This window comes from Gambusia affinis, linkage group LG12 (genome assembly GCF_019740435.1).
Source record: "Gambusia affinis linkage group LG12, SWU_Gaff_1.0, whole genome shotgun sequence".
Lineage (NCBI taxonomy): Eukaryota > Metazoa > Chordata > Actinopteri > Cyprinodontiformes > Poeciliidae > Gambusia > Gambusia affinis.
Genome location: NC_057879.1, coordinates 10730244 through 10757214, shown reverse-complemented (window position 1 = coordinate 10757214; position 26971 = coordinate 10730244). Strand labels below are relative to the sequence as shown.

Here is a 26971-nt window from a genome sequence, read left to right as displayed (position 1 = left end):
TAAATTGAAACATTTCCATTTTACAAAATGTTTCAAGTAAAATAAAAGACTTCTTGCTGCTTTATAACATTATCCTCAAATTATGGGACAGAGCAATTCATCAAAATAAGAATCCAGCTAAAATGAATTAAATTATATTACTCCTTTACAAGACAATGCTGAAGCTCTTTTTTGCACCTCAATATGAAGAAAGGTGCAAAACTACAAATTATAAAATTTTTGATGACAAAACAATTCAACAAAAAATCAGTCTCCTTCTTAACACTTGTGTGAAAAAAAGACTCTTTTTGCTTTCATGGCTTAGTTTATTATGACTCTTTTGTCATGACTGATTACTTATTTATTTGGGACTGAATATTTGCTGGAGAGAATTAAATGTGACATATTTCAGAATTAAAACAAAAATGATTTAAAGTTTGATATTTTAACATATATTTTGTTTCTTACTTTAGTATTTAAAATGATTAATGGGATTAGTGACATTAGCGTTGCTTCACCGTAATTGTAAAATTTCCAAGACGGCTGACATTTCCGTATCAAGTATCACCCATGATCGAACTTGTCTCAAAAGGATAAGACGGTGCATGTTCGCTGCAATATTTTCAGCTTTTCTTGATTTGCTGGAGATCGTTCTTGTTTAAAGTAGCTGCCTGAATGAACTGTAAATACGCTTTCCCTTTAAATGGCTTCTTATGTGTTTCGATTTTTAAACACCTCAATAATACAGAAAAAAGCTGAACAACTTTTCTCAGGTAACACGCCTACACCTAGGAGTGTGGATTTCACACAACCTGTTAGAGTCATAACTGATGGTAAAAAAAAATTTGCAAGATTTTTAGCTTGCAAACCTCTAGTCACTGATCGCAGCCAGGAAAGTCACCAATTTAGAGTCACCAGTTGATTTTGTGGTGCATCAGTGAAGCTAAATTTTTAAAGTAGCCAGTTGATTGTTGCCTGTTTGTCTAGGTGTGGCTAACCTCAGATGTCTTTCAAAGAAACTAACAGAAAATGCATTGTTCATTCACAGGTGGACGTTGGTGACCGTGTCTTGAAGCTGAACACAGAAGTGCGAGACATCAGCAACTTGAGTAAAAAGGGTTTCTACCTGGCCTTCCAAGACCTGGGTGCTTGTATCGCTTTGGTCTCCGTCAGGGTCTTCTACAAGAAGTGTCCTCTGACTGTGCGCAACTTAGCCCAGTTTCCAGACACAATAACAGGAGGAGAAACAGCGCTGGTGGAGGTCCATGGAGTTTGTGTAAATGCCTCTGAGGAGTTTGAGCCGCCCAAGATGTACTGCAGCGCAGACGGAGGCTGGCTGGTCCCCATAGGGAGATGCGTGTGCAAACCAGGCTTTGAGGAGAACAAGGACATCTGCCAACGTGAGTCGGGTGGGGACGACGAGGATTGAGTGGAATGGAAATAGATGATAAATATGTGTGTCTTAGAAAAAAAGTGACATAAATCAAACAATGCAGACACAACACATATGGTTTATTGCTGGGAAGTCGCACCTTTTGTCAAAGTAAGTCTGCCGTTTATGCTCTCTGTGGCGGTATAAGTAAAGGAATCCTTATAAACATGTCAAGGTGTCACCAAGTCAGTCAAAGTTAAGAAAATATTTAAGAGTAGATCCACAAATAAGATTTGTGGGCGAATTCTGATCTCCTATCATCCTTTACAGGAGCATTTTATGCTTTTTAAAGGAAGATAAAATGGTGACTGATTAGCGTTGCTATCAAATCAAGGATTACATGTATCAAGGATTAATAGTGTGTGTTGCATGGAGAGAATGAAGATTCTTTTCAAAAGGTTACCAACATTTATAAATCCAACATGTTTCAAAACAGACAAAAGTTAAAGTCCCAAAGGGAAAAAAATAAATAAACTTCTGCCTTCTAAGTTAAACAATTAACCCAGAACGGAGAGGATGATACTTTGTGTGTCACTACTCCTAACAAAGCAGACAGCAAATAGAGAGGAACAGGTAGGGATTTCTTTAAAGCATAAAGTCTTTTTTTGTGTGTTGTTTATCAAAGGGGAATATCTAATGTTCATGGAGAGGAGCGTGTTTTAGAATTTCTAACCCTGTAAGGACCAATTTTTACCATAGCTGCTTATATTGTGTCAACCCACTGCTCCTTAATTTACATAAGATGAAGTGCTGCTTTAGGGCTATGGGTTGGGTTTAGGACTACAGTGTGAAGTGAGTTTAGGTTAGGTTTACGGTTCAACTTGCTCTGTTGATGGTTAGGTTTAGGGGAAGGGTCAGGGTTAGGTTATAGAAATGAATGAAAAGTGAATGGAAATCAATGCCGAGTCCTTGTAAATACAGATAGACACGTGTGTGTGTGTGTGTGTGTGAGAGAGAGAGAGAGAGAGAGAGAGAAAGAGACTAAGGCAGTGCTCATTGATGTGTGCTGTAGAGGGAAAAGGTATGCCTTGCGGAGGAAGATTATTGAGTTGTAAAGCTCTCTCAAATGGTGTGTGTGTTACATGAGTGCGTGCTAGCATGTGTGTGTGTGCATGCAAGCATACTGTGCATGCGTGCGTTTGAATTATGCTCATGCTGTCACCTATCCCCAAGGACTCACTTCCTTGGGAAAATTGGAGCACAGATATTCATCTCAACAAAGTAGAAATGGGTGCACACGATGCAATTTCACTTGTTTTGGAGAAGCAGCCGCCAAAACACTCAGAAACTTGGCAGTTGGTCCTTAGAGACAAGTGAATAAGAACAAAATGTGCTCTGCAGTTTGCAGACTGATAATGCGCACAGATCGTGGCAGAATGCTGGCTGCATCTCAATCATGAGGCACAGACTGCTGAGTTGTCTGCTTGTCTTGCCTGTCTGCCTGTCTGTCTGCTGTGGTTATATCAGGTGATCTCACTGACAGCTTTTCAAATAATTTCACTCTCCTCACTGTGCTGGTGAATCACTTTCACTTTCTACATTTTGGGACTAAGATACAGCTTTCTGGTGTGAAACGGTTGACCTCCATGAATTCGTCACTTGGGTCCTTTAGCGTTATCACTCCAAAGAGAATAGACCGAGATTTAACAAGCTTGCTTTTTAACCCAATGGCCAATGGCTAGTTTATATTTCTGTGCTTGATTGATTTGAGATAATACAGTCTTATTGACACTGAGGTCAGAGGTCAGAAAATATATGCGGCCCTTTTCTACTGAGTTACTGAAAAACTGACACATGGGCGTGAAGGTCCTTCGAATCAAGCGAAGTGCTCTTGTCCATCGTTATGAGTAAAGAGCTAAGCGAAAAAGCAAAGCTCTCAATTTACTAGAAATATTAGTTTCAAACTGTCACCAATGGTTGTAGAAAGTGGAAAATCTGGATACAAGCAGCTGAAATAGGGGGCCAAACTTAGACTTGGAGATAAGATGAGAAATTCTGCCTTCATTCTGTTGTTCTACTTCATCTGTAAATAGCAATAAATCCCATTTAGATGCCTCCTGGGCAAGTATGAAAATATATATCACTTATGGCCTGCAAGAGTCTGGGAAACCCTGCAATGAGTTGGATAATGTTGCTTGGGAAATAGACACAAATTCCTTACTCTGATGGCCAAATGCCTTATCCCTGTGGTTCCCAAAGATTTTCTGGGCCCACCTGTGGATTACAACAAAATCCCCTCCAAAAAAGCAAAAAACAGTGAAGCACTTTTGTGTAACTTTTTTTTTTTCATCCATACTGCTTCTGCTTGCCCCCCTGCAATGGCACTGCACCCCCAATAGGGGGCGCACCCCACACTTTGGGAACAGCTGCCTTATCCTAAGCTTAACACCTTACTTTGAGATCGTTGCATATAGATTATATGTTGTTTATTATTCTGTGCACCATCTTGAACTGGAAGAGAGAGCTTACCTTTGCACATGCACTGACCAAAAATAATGTTGGGTGAGAACCAGAAGGGGTTTTGTATCGTGCCACCTTAGAGTGGATTTAGGTTTGAGAAAGGTTTTGGGATTTGACAGCTGTGTACTGTTGAAGTATTTGTTTTTTATTTATTGGAGAACATTTGCATAGAACTGCAGTTTCACCACCACAAAGCAAAAGAATTTTGTACCCCGCATATGTCAGCAAATCAAATCCCAAGGGGTTTTGTTGCTCATAAAATAATGCCACACAATTTCTTTCATCCTGAATAACAATGGTGCTTGTTCTGGGGGTTTTTTTCCAACCATACAAATGTTTCTATTTTTGTGTTTTTTCCCCCTCTTTTTCTTGTCAAAACTCTCTTAGCCAGCTAATGTAACTGCATCCATAATCAGCCGTGTTTTTACAAGAGGATTCATAAAAGACATAAGAGGGTGCAAAGCAGTAAGGCAGCTTGGTGCGTTGCTCTTTAATGTGTCCCTGTGAGAACGAAGGTTGCACTTCTAAAGAGCTCCTCTCAGCGCTCTGCATCGGCTCCGAACAAAAGGTTCCTGCCCCGACATAATCTGGAGGTCTACCATGGGGACGACACACGCCACTAATGCATTCAAATGATCCTCTCTAGTTTGCTTTCACACAAAGGGGTGAGTGTGGGAGAGAGAAACACAGAAAGGCCTGGAGTTTCATTTGTATAATCAACGTGGAGGTGAGCATGCCACTTAATGGAGGGCCCGAGTTTCCTCCCTCTTGTTCTTTTTTGTGGGTCCAGGTTTCCTTCCTCACTATCACTTCCCTACTCCAATACTCAACATTGTCTTCGAATGTTCTTAGTGAATCTTGCTCTCTTTAGCATGCCTCTCATTCACACTCCGTCCCTTCCACTCTTTCCGTCTCTCCCTCTGTTTTCTCTTTCTTGGTCTGAAGCACTAATGGAATCATTACTGGCCTTACTGTGTTAGACAAACACCAGACACCTCCTATTAAGGCCCTTTTCTCCCCCAAATCCCCTGCTCTTTCCCCTTTCTGTCTGTTGCTTTCTGGCTATGCTCTGATGTCTGCTTCTATAATTAGACCATTCTCCACTTCTTGCTCTCTACCGGCCACCCATTTTGCTTCTCACTCATCTTCTCTGGCACTGTCTTCCTTTTTCACCTCACCATTCCTCTCTCTGTCCCTGTTCTCCTTCTTCAAGCATGCCTTATCTTCACTGCCTGCTCTCGTTAAACATTTATAGATCATGGGTTCATCTTTCTCCTTTTGTCTTTTCCAACCCAATGTTTCATAATCCCTTTTAGGGAAACGTGCATAAATGAGTGTGTGTTGATGGGATGAATGGTTGCATGGACAAAGATAAAAAACCCACAACTGGCTCTTTCTTTGTCGTGTAAACAGATGAAGAATCATCAGACTGTGGAACGGGCTGCAGCAGAGTTTGTTGAAAGTGCTGTCCTAATTAAAGACTGCAGTAGAAATGGTCACTTTTATCATCATATAATAAAAAATAATAAAAAAATCATCACTGTTTAGGACAATAATGGTTGTAAAGTGATGTTTTTGTTACACTTGCATGTTTTTTATCAAACAGTTATCACTGAAAAGCAATAAATAAAGGAAATAGTCTGAACAACTACAACATGCAATTTATAAATGATAATTTCAAAATTGAGGAGAAAAAGCTATCCAAATAATCTGGCACTATGTTACAAAGTAATTTCCCCTTACCCTTAATAATACTTATGTCAACCATGTTGGCAACAAAAGCTGTCAAGCATTTGCAAAAACTGTAAATGAATCTCTTATATCACTGTTGATCGATTTAGGTGCACTCCTCTTTGCAGAATTGTTTTAGTTCAGGCACAGTGAAGGGTTTTTCAAGCATGAATGTCCTGCCACAATATCGCAATTGGATTAAATCCTGTTGTCTTGTTAATGTTAGCCATTCAAAGATGGGCCTGTCAGTGACCTTTGAATCATTGTCTTGGAGTAGTACGCTACCCAAGTACGCTGGAGCGTAAGGTCACAAATAAATGACTTGATCTTATCTTTCAGGATTTCTGGTGGAGAGCAGTAGTCATGGTTCCACGAAATACTCCAGATTGTCTATTTCCTTAAATAGAAAGGCACCCCGATACAATCACAATGCCATCACCATGTTTGACTGTTAACACGATGTACTATTCCTAAAAATGTTGTCTTAGTTTGGCACCAAATATAATGTTTCACAAACCTCCTAGAAAGTTTCACTTTTCTCTCAGCAATGCAGATAATGTTTTCTAGAAAAACATGTTTTTTGGCTTATGTTGGATGTTTTTTTATGTTCTTTTACTTTAGATTCCGGAATAGATTTGCCATTGAACTCTCCCGCTTATACAATTTATTTTTTTGATCTTGTCTGTATGTTTTTGCTGAATCATCAACAATGATTCTATCTGAAGCAGTGAGGTCTTCACTGCTTCAGATAATGGTGAGCCATCGTGGCCTTCAGGCCTTTCAGAAAAGACTTTAACTTGTTACAGAAGCAAAAACTAGTAACACACAAATACCAATAAATTTAATAATCTTTTGAAACAACTTGTAAATAAATCAAAATGACGAAATGAATAATTCTCTATAAAATAAATAGACCTTGATTATAAGTTTTCTATCTAAGATCTGCAGCTTGAAGTATTTTTTATTAGAGACTATAAGTCAGAAATTCTCATATTTTGATATGCAGTCCTCATAACTCTGAGGTTTCTGACCTAGTGACGATTATCATAGAAAACATCTGTGCAAGCTTTCCAGCTGACGGATATTAAACTGTAAAAAGACATAGGTTGATAAAAAGGTTTGCATGGTATATGCTATTTCATGGTCCTGAATTTGTTAGCCAATATTTAGGTGGGTTAGCAGCCGGAAAGAATGGACTCAGCTCACACACATTATCGCAGTTTGGTTCAAGAGGTTCTGTGTTTCATGAACCTCATGATACACAGGTATCTGTTGGAAATAGAAATGCCTTGAGACTTTTGGAACCATATTAATTTATTTCTGAACTGTTTATCCAAGTGGATAGGTTTCAACCAAGTGGTGGTTAAAGCCATTTGTTATTTCTGCTGTTTTTGCTGCAGGAATTTTATAAAAGGATGTCTCTTTGAACTGAGTTTCCATTTCCAAGATTTCTCTCGACATGGCTATTGATTGATTGAAGTCATCAGATCGTGACTTTTTAATATGCCTGCTCTGCAGTATTGCCTGAATAGTGTGCTTGTGGGACATTTGGTTAAAACCGAATTGCCTGGTGTTTTCTGAGGTATTTCAGAGTGGATCCATCAGTAGACTGGCTATGCGTTTGGGTTCAGCTCAATCAAATGCAAACTAAATGGTTAACTAATTAAATCTAATACCTCAGTAACAAGTCCTATGTTAAGCTGTGTTGACCTATGGTGATGTTGGAACCTCCCCATGGTTGGGGGTATGAGATTTCATGTATCGGCAGTGTATAGAACGCTTAACTATGTGAAGTACAGTTCAACACTCCAGGATGACTAATCAATGTTGTTTAAAGGGGAGGTGGTATGTAAAAGTGACTTTTTAAATCTTTATATCGTGCTATAAGACCTGATGGAACTGTGTGTTTGCAGAGCTTTTCATATGAACTGCTTCTCAGTCCAATGATCCTACCAACAGCTGTTAACATGAGACTCATTGTTACAATGACATGCTGAAGGCGGTGTCAGAGAGGCGTCATGTCACGCAGTCATTTTTCTTTTAAGTCATGATTTATATATGCAGCATTTTTATAACAACTGAAGATGACATAGCTACTTGATTTTTCTATAAAATGGCACAGTGTTTCTGAAAAAATACATATTACTGCCCCTTGCAGGCCTGATTGATAGATTTGGATCTACTTACAATTGCCATTTTCATTTTCCAGGTTGCTCTTTCTGAGGCTGCAGTTTCTCGAGCGAAAAGGGGATTCTGAAAATGTTAACGTGCAGACAGTGCAAGGAGGGAACAAGCCTGCTGGAAATAAGCAGCCAGTTGGCAGGCTTAAAGCAGTGGTTGACATTTGCTGAGCCAGTGTAGCGGCATTCACACAAAAGGACAATTTGTAAAGACTAATTTAACAAGAAATGATGACATAATCTGTGCTGTAAAAAAAACAAAAACGCAACAATTTTTAAATTGTTTTTACTGAGCTTCATTCCGAATGCACTGTTACTCAGAGGTCATAGCTTCTCTGCTCTGTTGAAATCACACTGCTCTGCTTTGTTTGCTGCCTCTGGAGCTGTTTAATTTATTTATTCCTCTCCCTCTAAATCAAAGACATCCTTTTCTTTTTCACATTCACACACACTTGTCACTTCTCCTCCATCTCTCCCCGCCCTGTGCTGGTGTAGCCCTCTGCCTCTTTCTCTCTCTTGCTTTCTTTTCCCTTCGTGTGTGTCTCTTGTGCATTCTGTTCCTGTTTGCCCTCTCTGTGTCTGTCTGCCACTGTTTCCTCCAGCACCTCCGTTTCCACTTGGTACTCCCCTGCCCTCTCCTGCTGTCTCTGTCTCTTACAGCTGGTAGGGAATGTAGTGAGTGCCTCTGCAGAACCTCTCTGTCTTTAAGCCTCTAGGGGCTCATGCTGAAGGGTTAGAGTGTGTGTGTCAAATTATAAACCTTTATCCAGGTGTATGTTTGTGTGTTTGGTGTGTCTGACAGCCCCAATTACTTCATCAGATGCCAGAGAGACGGAGGAGAGCACTTAAAGGACGGGCACTCGTCACCTTAACACAAGTTTTCCTTCTTTCATCTCCTCTTTTTCCAAAGCAGGCAAATGCAATGTGGGTCAGCATGACACGTCTGTCTGTACTTGTTCCTGCTAGCTACAGCTGTCTAATGGGTTCCCTTCTCTCGTTTTGTTCTTACTCGTTTGTCTGTTTGATGCTGTCAGCATGAAGCAAGAGCTTAGTTTACCGGAGGACCCTTTCAGAGTTTTCTGTCATTGATTCCACTTAGCGCTCCCGCTGTTCTTTTCACTGCACAAAGTTCAAACCACTCAGGAATGAGTCCAGTGTTCATTTTGGTTTAGTGTGAATCACCTGCTCAGCCATGGACATAATCTGAATGAAGTCAGACAGATTCAGGGAGTTGAAACTCTTTATTTTTTAGCTTTTGGGAAAATAATATTCTTACAGTTTGGTGACAGAACCTATAGGTTTGTGACCATTTTACAATAGATTGATTTGGAGAGGATCACTATCAACAATGACAACTAAGGAATATATCAGAATTAATACTAAAGCTATACAAGGACAACATGAAAGAAACAACATATTAACACCCAGGATCGTTTCTGGATTTTCACCTATAAAAGTTTGTCTCTTGGCTTTTCTCTACCAAATCTTGGGTAGCCTTACTGAATAAAACCCTTTTATAGTAGACAGTCATTTTTTTTATCAAATCATGAAACTAAATATTTGTTGTTGAGTCTTGGCGTCTGAAATTCTCTGACTCTGATCTTTTCTTTTAACTCCCTAAACAAATATTCTGATATTTGATCAGAATATAAAATTGGGTTCTCATCTGGTGTCAGAGTTTAGTGTTCTAAATGTAGATATGAAGAAGTTTAGTGTCCATTTTTCTGGTATCGTGACAGTAAGAAGACATTTGACTTTCTTGAAGGGTGTGTTCTCTTATTTCTTCAGTTTTGAAGATTGGCTAAAAGAAACGGGTTCACATTTATGGCAATCACACATTAAATCTTCTTAAGCGTTGTGATCAACTTAAAATGTAACATAATTCAGTTGCCACCTAGCTTTACTTTATTTGAATTGTAGGAAGCAACACTGATTGTGGCATTAACGATTTTGTAATAAATGTTCTTACAATAAACATTTCAAAGAAAATTCACTGTTTTCCTGGAGTGAAATAAGTTTTATCCCGAGACTTTTTTCCTTATTTCTGCCATCAAATAATGACAGAAGGCACTGAACTTTTTCAAAACTCTCCTAAACCAGTCAGTTCTTCATGTGGTTCTGCTTAACAAACCAAGGGAGTTAAATTACCTATTAACTTTAGGTTTGCGCTAGATCCTTGAACTTGTGTATAAACTGTATGGCAACACATGTTATTGTATTTCAAGTGGTTATGTGTGCATTTTTTTTATTTTCTTGGACGGTAGCAGAAATCTAAACCAAATGATGTGCTCAGCGGCTCCATTTAGAAAACTCCAGCCAAAGTTGCACAGGAGTTCTTGCATGAAGAAACAGTTGTGAGTCATAATAAAAAGCCCAGTGTTAAAATTGTGCTTTAAGGGATGGAGATGAAAAAAAAAAAGAAAAAGCTGTCAAGAAGTATATAACATGAAGCAATCAAAGGCCCACTGCTCAGCTGCTCAGTCAATCAGACGAAGGTCTGACGGCAGCCCAGCAGGGAAGAAGTTAGAGTTAAAACTTTTGTTGTCTAGGAGAAAAGTTTCACTTTGTGCAGAGAAAACTGAAAGTTTTATGAGGAATATTATGGATATAAAGGAGGGTATTATGTAAAATAGACTTTTTTTTACAGCTTTATATTATGATTTTTTTACCTCATCAAAAATATATCTGGAGTGTTGCTTTGGTTCTTTCATGAATGCATGCAAACTACTTCTCAGTCCTGACAGGAATGACTGGTTTGGTTGTCTGCTGCTGTAGCTCACCTTCTTCGAGGATCTGCAGGTTGTTCGTTTAGAAATAGAATTTTGCATACGTTGGCTGAAGGAAGTGGTTAATTCATCTACTACTCCTCTAACAACCATGACAAAAGCAGTTTGGTCCACTGGATACTTTTCTCTTTTCCACCAGACGCTCTAACCCTGAGAGATGGTTGTTCTGGAAAATCCCCACAGTTCCTGAAGTATTCAGACTAACATCAACAAGTATGCCATGTTCAAATCTGTATAAATTGCCTCTCTTTTGCATTTCAATTTTTATCAACTTCAGCAATTCATCTATACCTCGTCTAGCCACAGAATGAAAGCTGAATGCAAGCAGACCTAATAAAGTGACCGATGAGTGTATTTCATTCTCTATTTTTGCAAACAACAAATGTTTTTGTAGCTGTGGCTGCATTGATCCACCTGTGTGCCCCTCAGTATGTAGATCAGATGCAAAAAGCTGCCCTCCAGTAGCCTCTTCTGATGCACAAAGACAGACACGCTTTTCTCTTTTCGACAGCTTGGAAACTTGAGAGCTCAGAGGTGTGTGTAGGAAGGTGGTGGGCAGCTAACAGAAGGATCTAAAAAGCTTGCTAGGGAATTTTTTATTTTTTTATTTTATGTTATTTTTTTGCTGTATACAGTCTGTGGAGTGTGTGAATGTATGTGTAGGTGTGTACTCTCCTGCAGGCTTTGGGGCATTAAGCTGTTGAGGTGTCAGGCAGCAGGGTGTTATTACAAGCCAGATGTACTTAAAGGACAAACGGATATATGGTCCACGTAAAGGCCAGTCGTCTGTCCTCCACCTGCCTGTGCGAGCCTTGCTGCTGCTCTGCTTGTCCAGGTTCATTTATTTGGTTAATCACAGCCACCTTTTTCTTCCTAATTTCTCTTTTATTCCCTGTTATCTCCTCTCTTTCACATGTCTCTCCTCAACTCTATCCCTTTCCCCACTTTTCATTCTCATCTTCTCTCTTTTGTGTTTGAATAAATGACAAAAAAAAAGCCACAAAAAGGCTAAGCCTCTCACTGTATCCTCCCTACGCTTGTAGTCCCAGTCTACATACCCACACTGCACTGACCCAGATAATGTCAATTCACACCGACTCTCCATAAGCACAAGTCCCTCTTACTCCATGGCCGATTGCTCGCCGCGCATACAGTGAGCTGAGGTTGCCCCCTTAGCACCAGGGTGGTGGTGGGGGGGGTCTGCTTCATTGAGATGTTAGCCTAAGCCAAACCTGAGGACAAAAAGGTTGGCTTCAGAGGGGAGTGGATACTGTGAAGCTAGGCTGGGTCTGGCGCAGTGGTTTGAGCTGTGCAAGCAACCCCCAGGAGAAAAGCAGAAAAAGCAGGCCAAGGACTGGAGAACTGTTCATGCATGTTTCAGCTCTGCACATCCTTATATAGCTCTACTCCCTATAGGGAGACGCGGTACAAAAGGAGAGAGGTGTAGAGGGGAGAGCGTGTTGCCTTTGGGTACACTTCTCATTAATTGGTTGTCTTCCATATGCTACTGAGCTCCAGTTAGGGATAAATATCTACGTACTCATGGGGGAGTTAATAATTTTCACATTTCCACAGTGTTAAATCTGTGTTAATTCAGATAGCAGAGAACACGTTCAGGCTGCCAGTGGGATTGCTGGGCAGGAAATAGAGGGACAGGAAGGCAGCCATTGACCCTTCCCCCCCTTCGACTCCCCTCTCCCACTCTCTTTCTAGTTCATGGATGGCTTCCAGATGTACGATTGGATCGGTAAACAGGCAATTTTTTTTTTTTTTTTTTTATATGCAAACAGATGTGACTGTGTTTGAAATCCAATTTGTTTCTGCGTTTGAGTATGTTACAGCTGCTCCTTTGTTCTGCATCCAAAAGAAACCACTAATTAATTGGAACAAAGAAATTGTTGAAACAAACGTAACACAAAGACTGCTGAAAGATGGAACAAATTCATTGTCACTATTAATAATAGTCTGTTGAGTCCAGTGGCCTCTAAAATGCAAATATTTAGGAGTACATTTAACTTGGGTCTGAGTTTTGCTCTGTTTTTACTGCTTAGTTTTGTGAAGTGTGTAAAGTGTAAAGAAAGCTACCAGAGGTCTGATATGGCTAGCTTATTTGTTTTATGTAATTTCTTGCAAAAATACTCCTACTTTTTTACATGACAATCAAACCTCAATGTACGTTTTTGAGATTTAATGTGATGGACCAACCCAAACTAGTGCATGCTAAAAAAAAGTGATGTATAATTTTTTAAAAATCCTTATACATGCAAATCTACACAATGTGGTTTAAATTTCTGCTATGCCCAATGTACTAAAATACCACAAAATAAAGTGCAGCTCAACCAGTGGCCTTCATTTGTCACTTTTGGCGTAAGAAATCTTATTTGCAGTTTGATTAAAACCATGAATAGGACACAGTAGATGCGTACAGATCAAATGAGAACAGCATTTAATGTTTTGCCCTTCATCCAAAATGTTACTTATATTGACAACTAGCAGTACATACAACTAAGCATAACTTTAGTTACAGGATTTTAATTGTAAAATATTATTCCTTTACAATTTATAATTATGCGTCATTTTTGTTTTGTTACATAAAACACTTTTAAAATGCATTAAAGTTTGCTAGATTTTTGGTAACATCCCTCAGTAAATTAAAATTAACAGCTGTGAAAACAACTAGAATTTAACAGTATAACATTTTAGTCATATTCTGGAGTAATCAGTAACCACGCAAAAATATATTTCTTGAACATCTCAGAATTACATGTGCCTAAGTACTTTGCTGTTTATACTTAACAGTTCATGAATAAAAGGTAGCATGAAATACTACAGTAGATTCTCAAAACCAAGAACCAAGACAGAAACATTTGTAGATGTCAATCACAAACAGGAATGGAATTACACTTTGCTGAATTGAACTCATATATATAGATTAGCTTGATGATTCTAAATGAAACAGGAGCATTATTCATGAGAGTAATGTCTACCACCACCATAGCTTCTTTTTATGACTTGCTTTCACGCCGGTGCCTTGCTGTGTGAAAGGAGTTGCATCAAGCTCGATGGGTTCTTGTACCTTTCAAAGTGGCATTATCGACAGAATTATTTTGATAAGACTTACTCAGATGGAAAGCCTTTGCTGGACTTTGTTTAGCACAAAAAGCTACCTGAAGTGGCAATTTTCCTCTTTTGTATGCGACACCCTTGACATTCTGAATGGATTCACAGGGGCATGCATCTCAAAGATGCATGTAGGAAGGTTTTTTTTTATGGGATGCTTTATTCGCTGACAGACAGCTCTGCACTTGGAGGGTTAAGATAATATTTGAAACGTATAGAGTCATTCATACTGATTTAGAATCATTCATATTGTTCTAGAGTAATATCCAGGTGGATAATTTCCCTTGATCTGTCACTAATGTAGCTGTCTGACAGAGTGACTTTCTTCTGCTTCCTCCGTGTTAGTTACCTCTGCCAGCGAGGTCATGTTTTCATTATCTATTTGTTTGCACTCTGTGCTGTCAGATTTTTCAATATTGGACTTTCAGCCCCACTGGATTACATGAAAAAAAATATATAAAAAATTATCTTCAGCCCTCGTTCTTTATTTTTCTTTAATCTTCAGAAAAATAAAGAACTTTACACCAAGCCTCCCAAGAGCACCCACACAAAACCTTGCTTTTCAAAAGCATTTGTCCACCACCGCTAAATTAAATTGGCAGCCCAGTTACTATACAGGAAGTGAGATCATTCCTAAGCGCTGCTTTGATCACAAGGTTTGGTGAGCATATGTTGGACTGCATTTTAGAGGGAGCGCAAACAAATTTACAGCATGTCATCACTTGGGAGTGCGGCAAGAAGCACGCTTTGACTAATGATGGCTTTAGTCTTGCTGCTCTGATTTACTCAGGAGGTCTCAAGGCCGAGACCTCAACATTTTAAGGTCAAGAGCTTGCAATTTCTTTTTTTTTTTTTTTTTTACCAAATGTCTGATTATTACTCATTATAAACGCCATCAAATTTAGTCACTGTCAATCCTAATTAGAAAGTGCCTTGGTAAAATAAGTTTTTCACTTTTTCTCTCCTCAAATTTAACTAGTAGAAACTTTTACTTGCCATTTAGTCATTAGACCAGGGGTGGAAATTAGCACCCACCACTGGCCAAATGCGAGTAAAAGTATGAAGTTGCGTGTAAATGCACCCACCAATGTCGCGGGTTGACAATTTGAACAGAAAAAATGTTAATAAAAAAAGCTTCACTCAGTTTGAACTTATGTCCAGGGAAGGACTGACACTCTGGAGTCCAGACTGTGCATAATGTCCATATCTGGCGGCTCTACGCTTTCATAATTTAACAAAAAAATTATATTAATTCAAATTTTTATGGACCGCCATAGCCCATTGGTTGATTTTATTGACGGACATTGGGCGTATCCAATGAAATCCTTGGCCCACCCCTCGCCTCTAAGTTTATAAATAGCGCTATTTCAACGGTTGCTGCTAACCGGAGTACGAGAAAATGAGTTGATACGAGACGGGGCGGGTCAGAAAAACTACGAAAAAAGCTAAAAAGCGCATAAGCCCATTCAGAAAAATTTGTCAAACTAACCATATGTTAATTACCTTGCGACAGACTGGCGACCTGTCCACGGTGAACCCCGCCTCTCGCCCGGAACGTAGCTGGATATAGGCACCAGCAACCCTCCCGACCCCATGGACCTTACCAGAGGGGCCGCTTTTCATTGGCTGATGCTCATTCTACGTGGTCACGTGGTTGGCGGTCTCACAAACACACGCTTCCCGTTAACTAAGTACAGCATAATAGCAGTACTGATACAACTTCTGCACAGTCTTACGTTAGCTAAACAGCTCAATATGCAATGTATACTGTATGTGACATACACTAAAGATTTTATTTTAGCAGAAAAGGCTTTGGACTAAACTGTTACTCGTGTTAGCCACAATAGCACCAAGTGCAGCTGGTCAATCAACCATCGCTGTGTTCAGGGAAGCGCTGATTAATAATCCATAAATAAATATCAAGCCTGGAAACTTGATATCGTAATGGACTGAATATTAACGTAATCTTTGCTCGTCTTGCGGGGCGCAGGCAGTTGCCACGGTAACAGGTGTGCTTAAACTACAAAGAGAGAGAGAGTAAAAAGGTACGAGTGGTTTTGAGTTGATCACCTGTTCGGGTTATTTTACCTTTGTTTACCTTTGCTGTGGCTCATTACAGCCGCTGTAGTTTTTAAACGTTGGACTACGTTGGACTCATTTGTGACTATACGTCATTCACAACAAATATTAAATAGAACAAATAGATTTCATAAAATTTTAACAAACAAATGGCTTCTACCGCGATAATTATGTGAAATTAAATTAATTATATCCCAGCTTGAGAAGATTTGCCTTTACCTTAACAGAACTCTTTGGATCCTTCTATCAGTCTGTAACTTCTCATATTGAAGTCATCAAACCAAAGTTCAGATCATCCATAACTGACTGACACCTGCTAGCCTCAGGTTTGCAACCAGCTTGTGACTGAGAAACCAGTAACTTCCTCCCAGATGATGATATGAACTTGTTACCTCCTCTGTCCATTATAGTAGCTGATATATTGTGAAAATCCGGTAGAAATGATGCACTAATGGAGTCATTTTTACATAGAAACAACGCGCTACGAGGCTTTGCTTGTGAGACTTGTGGTCACGTGGGTCGGTTGTGGGCGGAGCTTGGTAAGGTCCATTAGGGACAAGGGTGAACAGAAAATGGATGGATGGATGTTAATTACCACACTAACTTTGACCGTTGGAGCAGATCCAGTCGCGGACAAGGAGAGGAAATTAGGGGGGCTTTATTATTGTCGTCGGAGGAGGATGATGAGATTGAGGAAGAGTTCAGGTTAGATGCTGCTGCCCGGTAAGGAGTGAAAATGTTCATAAAGAAACAGTTTCATGCAGGCAGGAAGGCAGCTGTGTGTGAGGGGGAAGCTAACCCTAAGCTCCAGGTAGTCAGAAAAACTCTGGAGTAACACAAGAATGATAGTGGCCCGTGGAATTAATAATGAACACGTTATGAGATATTTTAATAATGATTGTTAATTTCAATAGAAAACGTAATTTGTAAGGGGAAACAAATAAAACTGTTACTGATAGAATTTAAAAATATTTTCAAAATGACTAGACATATCTTTAATAAATACTATCAGGGAGAGTTGTTGCCAAAATTTGGAAATGTTCAACACATGATTGCCAGATTGTTAGGGTTATGTAGTTAAAGTTTGCTGTTAGTAATTACTTCAAACTAACTTATTGCACTGCAACCCTGTTAAGGTGTCCATTCTTTATGTTAAATTATTATGTATATGTACATCTGTATGGTAAACGTATTGTCAGTAAATTGGTTTTCATGGAGTTGGGAATAAATCATACATTTTCTATAATTTGCTTGTACTTGTAGGGTTTGTAATCAAAAAACAACAACAAAAAAACAGTGGCTGGTGAAATGTCTGAGTGGGCGGTAAAAATTTTTCTCTGTCAGCTTCTGTGGCTGGTGGAGAAAACTTTTAATTTCCACTACTGCGTTAGACCAACAAAAAGTTGCACCTAATTGTGGAATGTCAGAGAAAAATGATAGGATATGACAATATCCATTCAAAACGTAGCAAACAAGGTGCTCTGGTCAGATGAGATCATAATTAAACTTTATGACCAAAAAATATCGAAAATCATATCCAATTTCTTCCCACCTCACAGCTACACACTAAGTGTCGGTCTATCACATAAAATTACTATAACATAATTAAAAGATTTCAGATGAAGTGTGAAAAAAAGTCAGAAAAGTTTGAGGAGCTGGGAAGCTTCTACCAGGAACTGCAACTCTGTAAAACCTTTATTGAATAAAAAGAAACAAATCATGGACTGTATTTTGCTTCAATCGGCTACAACCTTAGCTTGAGGACACAGAGAATATGGCTTTGTAGCTACCTCTGACACTGAGAGTGTGTGTGTGTGTGCGTGTGTGTGTGCGAGTGACAGAGAAAAGAACCATGAAGCTCTCCGTTCCCTCTCTACCCGAGAGGATGAATTATTGAGAGTGATGAACTGAAAATAACGTGGGTGAGGAAAAGAGGTGCATCGCTCCTCGTGCACTCCAGTGGTCACGGGGCTGGCTGATGTCGGCACGTTTACTGCAACGGTTTGCGTGAGGAAACGGTGTGACCATAGCGTACATGTGGATTTGAAGATCTTAAAGCCATGAAAGTTCCTTAAAGAGACAAGTTACCCTTTCATTCTGCTGGCCTTTTAGCCTGATAGCCTCACAAACAGAATAATAAGTTATTCAGACTGTGGCGCTAACTCCCAGCGGGCCACTATAGGCCTGTCATGTTTTCTCCCTCCTCTTCTTCGTCTCTCCTTCACCATCCACCTCTTGTCCATGACCCTTTTCACACAGACTCTCACAAACACATGCACCTGGTATCAATTTAATCTGTTTTTAGACTGCAAGATAATCACCCGGGCTCAAAATTAGTGTGCCATCAGCTTGGGTTACAGCTAGAAAAGTGTCTGTCTGTGTGGATGTGTGCGACACGTAATTGCAATGAAATTGAGCTTCCTCTATTTTCCTGTGATTTTCTTTTTTTTTTTTTTTTCCTCAGAGAGGTTTATGTATGTGTGTGTGTCTGTCAGCAAGAGAGTAAATATTTGTGCAGGAGCTCTAGAGAAGGTCAGGGTCAAAGTATGACAGACAGCCCAGTGGGAAATAAAGACACACGCATTCAAAAGCAGACTCACAGACACATGACTCAACTAAAGATGCAGAGAAAGTATGTAACACAGGGAAGGCACAGACAAAGACCAAACAGAAATTGACAAACATTGAAGAAAGCGGAGCGATAAGGAAAAAACAGAGGCAGACAAAAGATGGAGAATGGACAGATACGCAGAGAGTTCGTAGGCAGGAATCCTCTAAGTTCCTCTTGGTCGCTCTCAGTAATTGGCTGGTATCCAGAAGACAGAGTGGATCAGAAAGCAGCCGGCGTGTACTCATGTGGTTCATGTAGTGGTCATCATAAAGCATTTCATATCTGGTCTGACCCTCTGTGCGCGCAGGGGTGCGCATCAGTGTGTTTGTGAAGCGGAGGGGGACTCAAAAGATTCCATAGGAAACGTTACAATCAGTTCTGAAATGTCAATCATGGAGCGCTGTAGTGTCCGTCTGGTCATTGCCCGTGTCCAATTTTCACACGTGGAGCTAACCTGTCTTTCTCTAGTAGTGGCCTCTTGAGGGCAGAAGTAATTTCTGTGGTACATCTTGTGCCCGTAAGCTGCTGTCACAATGTTTTCCAATCAGCATGATATGTGCATGACATGAGGGTGCAAACGTGCGGAAAGGAAGGGGATTTCGTAAGACATAAAGTCAGCATACACACACATATATATATATACATATATCTATATATCTATATAGATATATGTATATCTATATAGATATTGATATAGATATAGGAAGGTGGGTCATGGGTTGAGCTGGAGTTTACAGCTAGCTTCAAGCGTCAAGCATGCTGATGTTCAGGTGAATTTAGCGTATGCTTTTCGCAGCTCTAGGTCAGTGTTGCTGCTGCGTCATTGTCAGCAGTACAATATTTGCGTTGTAGTTATATATTCTTTTGCTCCGTTAAGCCAAAATTATTCATAACCCATTCATAAGTAATCCTTCATTTCTTTTATCACTATGCTTCTTCTGACTGGGAGTAATGTTAATACTTAGTGGTTCCATAGAGAAGTTGTGGAGGGAGCTAAAGATTAGGGTCAAATCTTTAGCTTTAGACTTTAAAAGGCAAGGAGGCCTTTTAAACCCAAAGAACTGAACCTCATTGCTATCAAAAAACTGTCAAGGTAACAGAAAAATCATCCAAAAAAGCAGCAAATTTAACAGGACATTTGACAGATTTTTTTTTTCTAGTTGATTCAGGACAATTGTATATGGTATTTATTCTACATACAGATAAATTCTTATTTCCTAGCAGAAACTTAATTACATATATATGACACAAAATCTAAAGACCCCACTTTGCTGAGCAAACACCAGCGTAGGGAGTTGGTTTATGCTGTTAATTACACATTGAATGGTTCACCTGCATGTTTGTTTTTACCCATAAGGTGCAGTGCAACTTTCATTAGCATCTGTGCAAAGTTCATTCAGTGCAATGTCAATTCGATCCGAGACATTTTTTCACAGGCATGTACACATGGGCACAGACACACATAAACACATGCGGAGACGCGACCTCGGTGGGCGCGAAGGACGTCAGACTCAATCTTGTTAGATCTCTCCACTGACGCTTGATGTATCAATTTTTAAATAGCTTGCCTCCGCTAACGCCTGTATACACACACACATGCGCGCTCATGCAAGCACACAGACTGCTCTGTGCTCCAGGAGCTGTGCCACTCGAGGGGTACTCGAAGGGTTCTATCTTGAAAGCCTGTTGCCATAGTGACCATTATGGAGCTCATCTCCCGTGGGCCAGCAAGCTTTACACAACTTCACTCACTGAACACGCCTACATGCACATAAACAACCTAACTATACCCCCCCCCCCCCCCCCACCAATTTACAAACACACATAGACATCCGCTTTCTGCCCTTTATGTTAATGCTGGGACCGGGCCAATGTTTGACTTGAACCAAGTGCCACGAAAAGCAGCAAAACAGATCAATCAGAGCCTAAACTAGGAGTTACACTTAAATGAAGGATAAAGTTTTGTTGTAGAACAAAGCTGGTATTTTGATCAGGCATATGCGCAAAACACACAAAACAGAATTTTATTTTCAATACAGTTGAGTATAATGAGTTTGAAACACAAACCTGGTATGTATTGATAGGAGACATGATGATTATGGAAAAGCTCAGAACATCAGTTGTATTATAACATTTTCTGGTTTCCTATTTACTTTTAGTTTATGGCCTGTCCATAAACTAAAAGTTACTATAATGTTGATATAAATTTGTTATTTTAAGTCATATGGCAAATAAGAAAAAAATATCTCAAAACATTCTTTTTGTTTTATCTTAAGACGAATATTGTGGGTTTCTGTAGCGCTTGGTGGTTAAAATTGTCCAGATATCAGAATGACTGTGGTGCAACTTGTTACATGAAATAAAATAAAAGGTCTTAAACTGATAAATAAAGTTACAGTAAATTGTAGTCAACTGTTTTGTAAAAGTCAAAAGCATCCATCGATCCATTTTCTATATATCCTTGTCCCTAGTGGGTCAGAAGGGTTGCTGGTCTCTATCTCCAGCGAGATATTTCGGGTGAGAGGTGGCGTACACCCTGGACAGGTCGCCAGTCTGTCACAGAGTCAAAAACATTGATTGGGAAAACTTTCAAACTGTTTTACATTACATTAATGAATGTATCACAGATGGTGGATTGAGAAGAGCTCTGTGAGTTCTTCAAAACTGAGAATTTGTTTTCATACCTAACTCTGCTTCACAGTTGTCCACAACTTTCCCCCTGATCTGCCTGCTGTTCTATAAAGACCATTGAAACCTTCAGTGAAATCACCCAATCTTATGGGACAGCGTTTCTATTTTCTGATGTTCCTCGAAAGGTAAATGCAACCATTTTCAGACTTATAAAGAGTAGAATAGGTTAGAAATTGAATCAACAGACTCCAATCAGTTTGTATGTGCAGTGTTTTCCCGAGGGAAGTTGTCCTGTTCCCATCTCAATCAGAGCGTGGTGACTGAGGGTGTGTCTTCAACAGCAGCACTACATCATATCTAAGAGCTATCGATTGGCATGAATACACTTACTCTCTCTGGTGACCACATGAATAATTAATTGGACCCTGCATCTGAGGCCAATTTTTATCAGGACTGTAGGAAAAATAATTTATTGAGCGCATTCCAAATATAGCCTGGAAGACACAGGAAATGTGATTCTAGTATTTTTTTGTCAAACAAAAACAAAAGGAGGGTTTGGAAAAATATTTGTACTTTCAAACATTATTCTCTTATCCCCTTGTTTGAATGTTGTATAGTTCTTCTGTTTGTCTATCCATCCTAACCATGTTTTATTCCATCCCTCTATTGATCAGATGTCTGTCCATCCATCCAGGCCTTTTTATCCATTTACTCCCATCAGTCCATTTTTATATATACCTAAAAATGGGCTAATAGTCAGAGAGCACTGGAAATTTGTGCTAGAAACATAAGACATTTTGAAATAAAATATTGTGAGAAACGGTTCACATACAGGTGTAACGGCTTGCAAACCCAGCTTTTGTGTGCAGTGGTGTAAAATTAAAAGTCTAAGATGTCCTTAGACGTCTAATAAAAGCTGTCATGAGAGTCAGGTGGTTCACCAGAGCAGCAAGCAGAACCGTTAAGGTAAAGCGGGCTCTACACACAGCCAGGCCGCCATTCTTGCAAAAAGTTTTAGATCAGGCGGTTGTACGATCGCCAGGCCTGGCATGTGTTGCCATGTCTGTCCTTTAGCAGTAGGATCCTTTGTGCCTCTCTGGCTGGACAGCCAGGACTCTCCGGATGCATGGCCTCTAGAGAAAAGCTGCTTTTTCCACCGCACTCCTGCAGCCCAGCCAACAGGAACACAAACACGGTCACCAGCACAGCACACATGCACCCCTATACCTTAGAACCCGACAGGATGGAGGAAAGAGCTGAAAGCCCCTGAGAATTATCACTCCTTTCCCTTTCTTTTTTCTCCTTTTTATTTCCTCCACATATACACCCCGGCAGCACACATATCCTTTTTTTCGGTGTTCTTTTGGGTCTCTTGGGGTTTGCACCAGTGGACTAGGCTCCTGTATGATGAATGATTTGCCTAAAAATACTGTCTGTATGCAAGAGAGTACATCATCCAGGTGGAAGAAGTTCCAGCCACAGGGACATTTCACATTACTTTTAGGCCCCTGTTTCCATTCTGCTGCCCCTTGGTTTACAGAAACAACAAGCAAATTTATGTGTGTGTGTTGGTGTGTGTGTGTGGCCGTGTGTGCGTGGGTGGGTTGGTGTTTGTACTTATGTGAGAATCTACAGCTTTCCTGCGAGAAGTGACGTGTCACTTGATTAAATCCATGACCTTCACCAGCGGTACAAGTAATCAGCTGCATTCACACACCTGCTGCATACTTAACACCTTCTTGGCACACAAACATGTAATCAGCACCTGGTGGAATGCACCACATTATTGATCCATGCAGACATATACCAGCAAACCTGCAGTATATGTAAATACGTCCACAATGTTTGGAGACACCATCAATTTCATCCTGCTGGAGTGTTTTAGCACAGCTGTAAGAAAGGCTTGCCTGGATGGGACTGCCAGGCCTGCAGATGTGTAAATAAATACATGTGTAATCTGGAGTCATGGTGCTACAAAAGGAAAGCCAGGAATTCCTTCTCCCTGCCTAGGATGCAAGAGGGAAATCATTCAAGTCCCCGGGCTGCTTTCATTGAGCAATATCAGGGTTTTCCCTCCTCACTTTTATGACTCCCCATAATGACTAATATGCAACCACGGAAACACCAAGAGCAACAGTCGTGCTACGTTATTGCGATTATTATTGTGACCGAGGCCGTGTACTGTTGTTCTCCTGGTTTTTCAAAATGTAATTCTTACATAGGAGGAAAGGCAGCTGATCTGCTGTTGCGTTGGGTTATTGTAGTGTAATGGCTTGTAGTTCTGCAAGCCTTTAGCCTGATGAGAAAGGATCTCTTGTGGAACTCATGTCACAATAAATTAGATCCAACATTGTTTGCTTTCTCTTTGCCGTGGGTTCTGAACGGCCTGACAGTTTGTTTTTTTCTTCTTGTTTTTAACCTGTGGACATATTCTTTCTTCTTTGAGTTTAAAATGTTATTTGTTGTTTCGTGCAAACAAAGCTAGCCTGTTATGTGTCATATTTAGAAAATCACTGCTTTTAATCACTGCTCTGACTTTATCTTTTTATGTATTAATTGCATTTTATATCTTTGATACAGTCACAGATACAGTCCCTTTGTTACCAGCAGCAATGATAAAATTTTAGTCGTCCTTCTTAAATTGTTAGCACAGAATCTTTTTTCATTGTGGTTCTGTTGAAAGATGATGAGCAGTTAATTTCTAACTTTCAGTAGAAAACTCTCATGGCATCTTTATTTTGTCTAAATCAATTAGTTACATGCGAACAGTAAAACTAATTTCTAGTCATTAAGGGGCCAATTATAAAATCACATTGAACCATCTTGGAACAATTCAAATCTCAAGAACATCATAGCACTTCATGTGAATAATTAAGTGGCTTTACATTTTTTTAAATTTGGCAATGTGATGATGGTCTGAACGGTCATTGCAAAAACTACATCGACAGACTTTAATTGTTTAGAGATGCCAGAAGTTAAATTTTGTCTTAGCCTCTCTTGGATTAGCCATTAACTTTAGTCTTTGGGTCCAAGGAATCTGGACTTGCACTAAGGCTTCTTAAAGGTCACATGTTAAAGATAATATGTTAACTCATTATAACCTTTTAACAGAACCTCATTTCAAAAACCCTAAACTGTTATTTAAGGCAACACTTTTTAAAAATGTTTTTCTTATTTTGGATATCAATTTAATCATATTATAGACACAAACCTTTTATTTTTCTTATGCTAGTGAACTCTAATTTATGAATCATTAAAAATGAAAAGCTCCCACTTTTAAAAGATAACTCATAACATGCAACTGAGCCACAAAGGCTTTCTTTTATGTTTTGGACTTCTACAGAGACTGCTGTAATTGCTTTGGTGGGAGAAACATTTTAATAATGCAGAATTATTCAGATCATTATTGAGACTAAAAAGATACAAATTATTTCAGGGCATTTTTGGCCAAGAGGGGCATCACTGCACCCACAGCACAAACAAGGCATATAATATTTACTTAAGAAGGGATAACTTTATTCTAAAACTAATGCATTGAACCTCATATACATGGCGGACATTATAATTTCAAAAGCTCGAATAAAGTTATTGGGCTGCTAGGCTTTTAATTCTTCAGCAGCTATTGCGTGGCTAATATTTAAAGTCTATATAATTGAATTCTTTATTTCTGTTCTCCAGCATGCAGACCTGGAACGTACAAAGCTTCAGCCACAGATGCCTACTGCACCAAATGTCCTCCTCACAGCTCGTCTCCACATGAACAGGCCATGGAGTGCATTTGTGAGAAAGGGTTCTACCGTGCTGAGACCGACCCGCGCTCAATGGCTTGCACACGTGAGTAATAGAAAGACTGGAAAAAAATAAAACAAAATAAAACTTTGCTACTTTGAACATGTCATTTACACAAACAGCCCTAATGCTCTTTGTTTACTGTGCTTATTTGTATATTTTAATGTTATGAAAATATTGGATTTCATCTTCTTTAATAGGTTGATGATAAACTTTTACAAGACTTTGCAATGCATAGCTGCTTTGTCATTTTAAATGTATACACTTCCCAGCCGCCACACTTACAGTGCAGAACACATGCACCCAAGGAGTATAGTTTTGTGATTGCAGTCAATACATTTTCATTCTTTGATTTCAACTCCAACAGTCCCAAGGGTAAAATAAAGTGGTGGCAGCATCATGCTGTGCAGATACTGTTCTTTAGTAGTGACAGGGAATCTGGCCAGAGTAGAAACACAATCCTGAAAGGAAACTGTTAGAGCTTGCAAAACACTTTAGACTGAAAGGAAACTGTTAGAGCTTGCAAAACACTTTAGACTGGGCCAGAGGTTCACCCACCAGCAGGACATCACTAAACATAGAGCAGGGATTTTTATGAAATGGTCTGGAAAAATATTAATGCAAGATTTACAAGTCAGTATGTATTTCCAATTATAAATCTGTTCAAGACTTTTAACAACCTATTGTTTACAAATACTGTCTTGGCAACATGACTGAGCTATTTTGTAACAAAGAAAGCAAAGACTGGACAAAAATGTCTCTAGATATGGAAAGCGGTTGTACCTTAGCGTGGTTTTTGTCATCCTTCCACTAAATTATTATTTCCTGTACTAATTAAATAAACTAACATGGGTGTTGATAGCATGACAAAATGTAAAAAGTTAAAGAAATATGAACAATCTTGTTACATTATGTTTTGCACATTCTCTCAAAACACGCAGGGGAAGTAAACAATAAGACTTGGATTTACGACAATGGCATGTTGGAGATGTTGGAGAGAATAAAGGAAGTGCGGAGGAATACACACGTGCAAACATACGACTCATGCACATATTCAAGCATGGACAGATATACCCAAACCCATTATCGGGTTATGGTAGATTACACTCATTAATCGTTGTAGCAGGTGAGATATGATGGGTGTTATCAGCTGGAAATGAGTAACGGTTTTGTTCAAATATATACGGCCACAGACACACGCACACCCACGCACACGCACACCCACACGCACACATGTGCTCTGCTGAGTGGTTAGCAGCACCATTTTCAGGTTTGAGAGTGAAAAATTAGAAAATAAGGAGAAAAGGTGAAAGAATTATTCATAGACATGGAGAATGACACTTGAGACCCAGGAAAAGAATAGAACAGTGGGGGGAAATAGGAGTTTATGAAAGTCATATAATGTAAGTGTCATAAAAGTGTCAAAAAAGGCTGATCAGTATTAATGGTGATGACAGACTTGAGTATCACTCAATGAAGTTGGGGGATGGCGAAAAGACCATGGCAGGAGTAGCAGTTCAGTAACATTTACCCACCGGTCCTCTACCACGAAGAGGCGCTCGCTATCGGGGAGACCAATCAGACAAGGTCCCAGGCCCCGCTGATCCCCCTTGCCCCCTGGGGCTCGCTGCTCAGTTGGGACCTGATGAGATGTCATGAGAAATTGGCATCTGTGTCCAGCAAAATCTTCATATGGCTGAGATCCCTGCACCACGCTGGGCTGTAAGCAGCCAAAATCAGAGGCTTCCTCTCAAGTGGTTTCCATGGAAAGTGAATGGCATTGAATGAGCTCAGTGTTCGTTGATGATGTGCTGGAATCTTCTCAAAAGCAGACCCAGACAGCCATAGAACAGCTCCAGAACTGTTCTAGAAATAAACAGACAAGAAAATCTTTTTGAGTTGAATAGAAATTGACATTATCTCTACTTAGTTGTTGGTGTAAATTCAAAGGTGAATAACTTCCTGAAGGGTTTTCTTAAATGAGCGTCATTTAAGCAGAGTTCTCTCAAGCAATGGTTCTCAACTATCAAATCCCCTATCAGAAATACAAGCTGTAAGGTATAAAGAAGATCTCTGTATCAATACATTTATAGATTTTGTATAAATGTATTGAAACTGGAGGTGAAATGTTTTGAAAAAAAACCCATTTAATTACCTTGAAACTACTTGTTCA

The 26971-nt window shown here is 39.5% G+C and overlaps 1 protein-coding gene across 6 annotated transcripts in view; it reads left to right on the top strand.

Moving 5' to 3' along the window:
* The window catches only part of epha4b (eph receptor A4b), a 104013-nt gene that overhangs the window by 30768 nt on the left and 46274 nt on the right, over positions 1-26971 (top strand). For all 6 annotated transcript variants that reach the window (XR_006372343.1, XM_044134202.1, XM_044134203.1 and 3 more), the window contains exons 5-6: positions 1028-1379; positions 24688-24843. Coding sequence is in view for 5 of the 6 variants with exons in the window: in XM_044134202.1 (XP_043990137.1) it covers positions 1028-1379; positions 24688-24843 (508 nt within the window). In the remaining variant the exon portion in view is untranslated. The remainder of the gene's footprint in view (positions 1-1027; positions 1380-24687; positions 24844-26971) is intronic.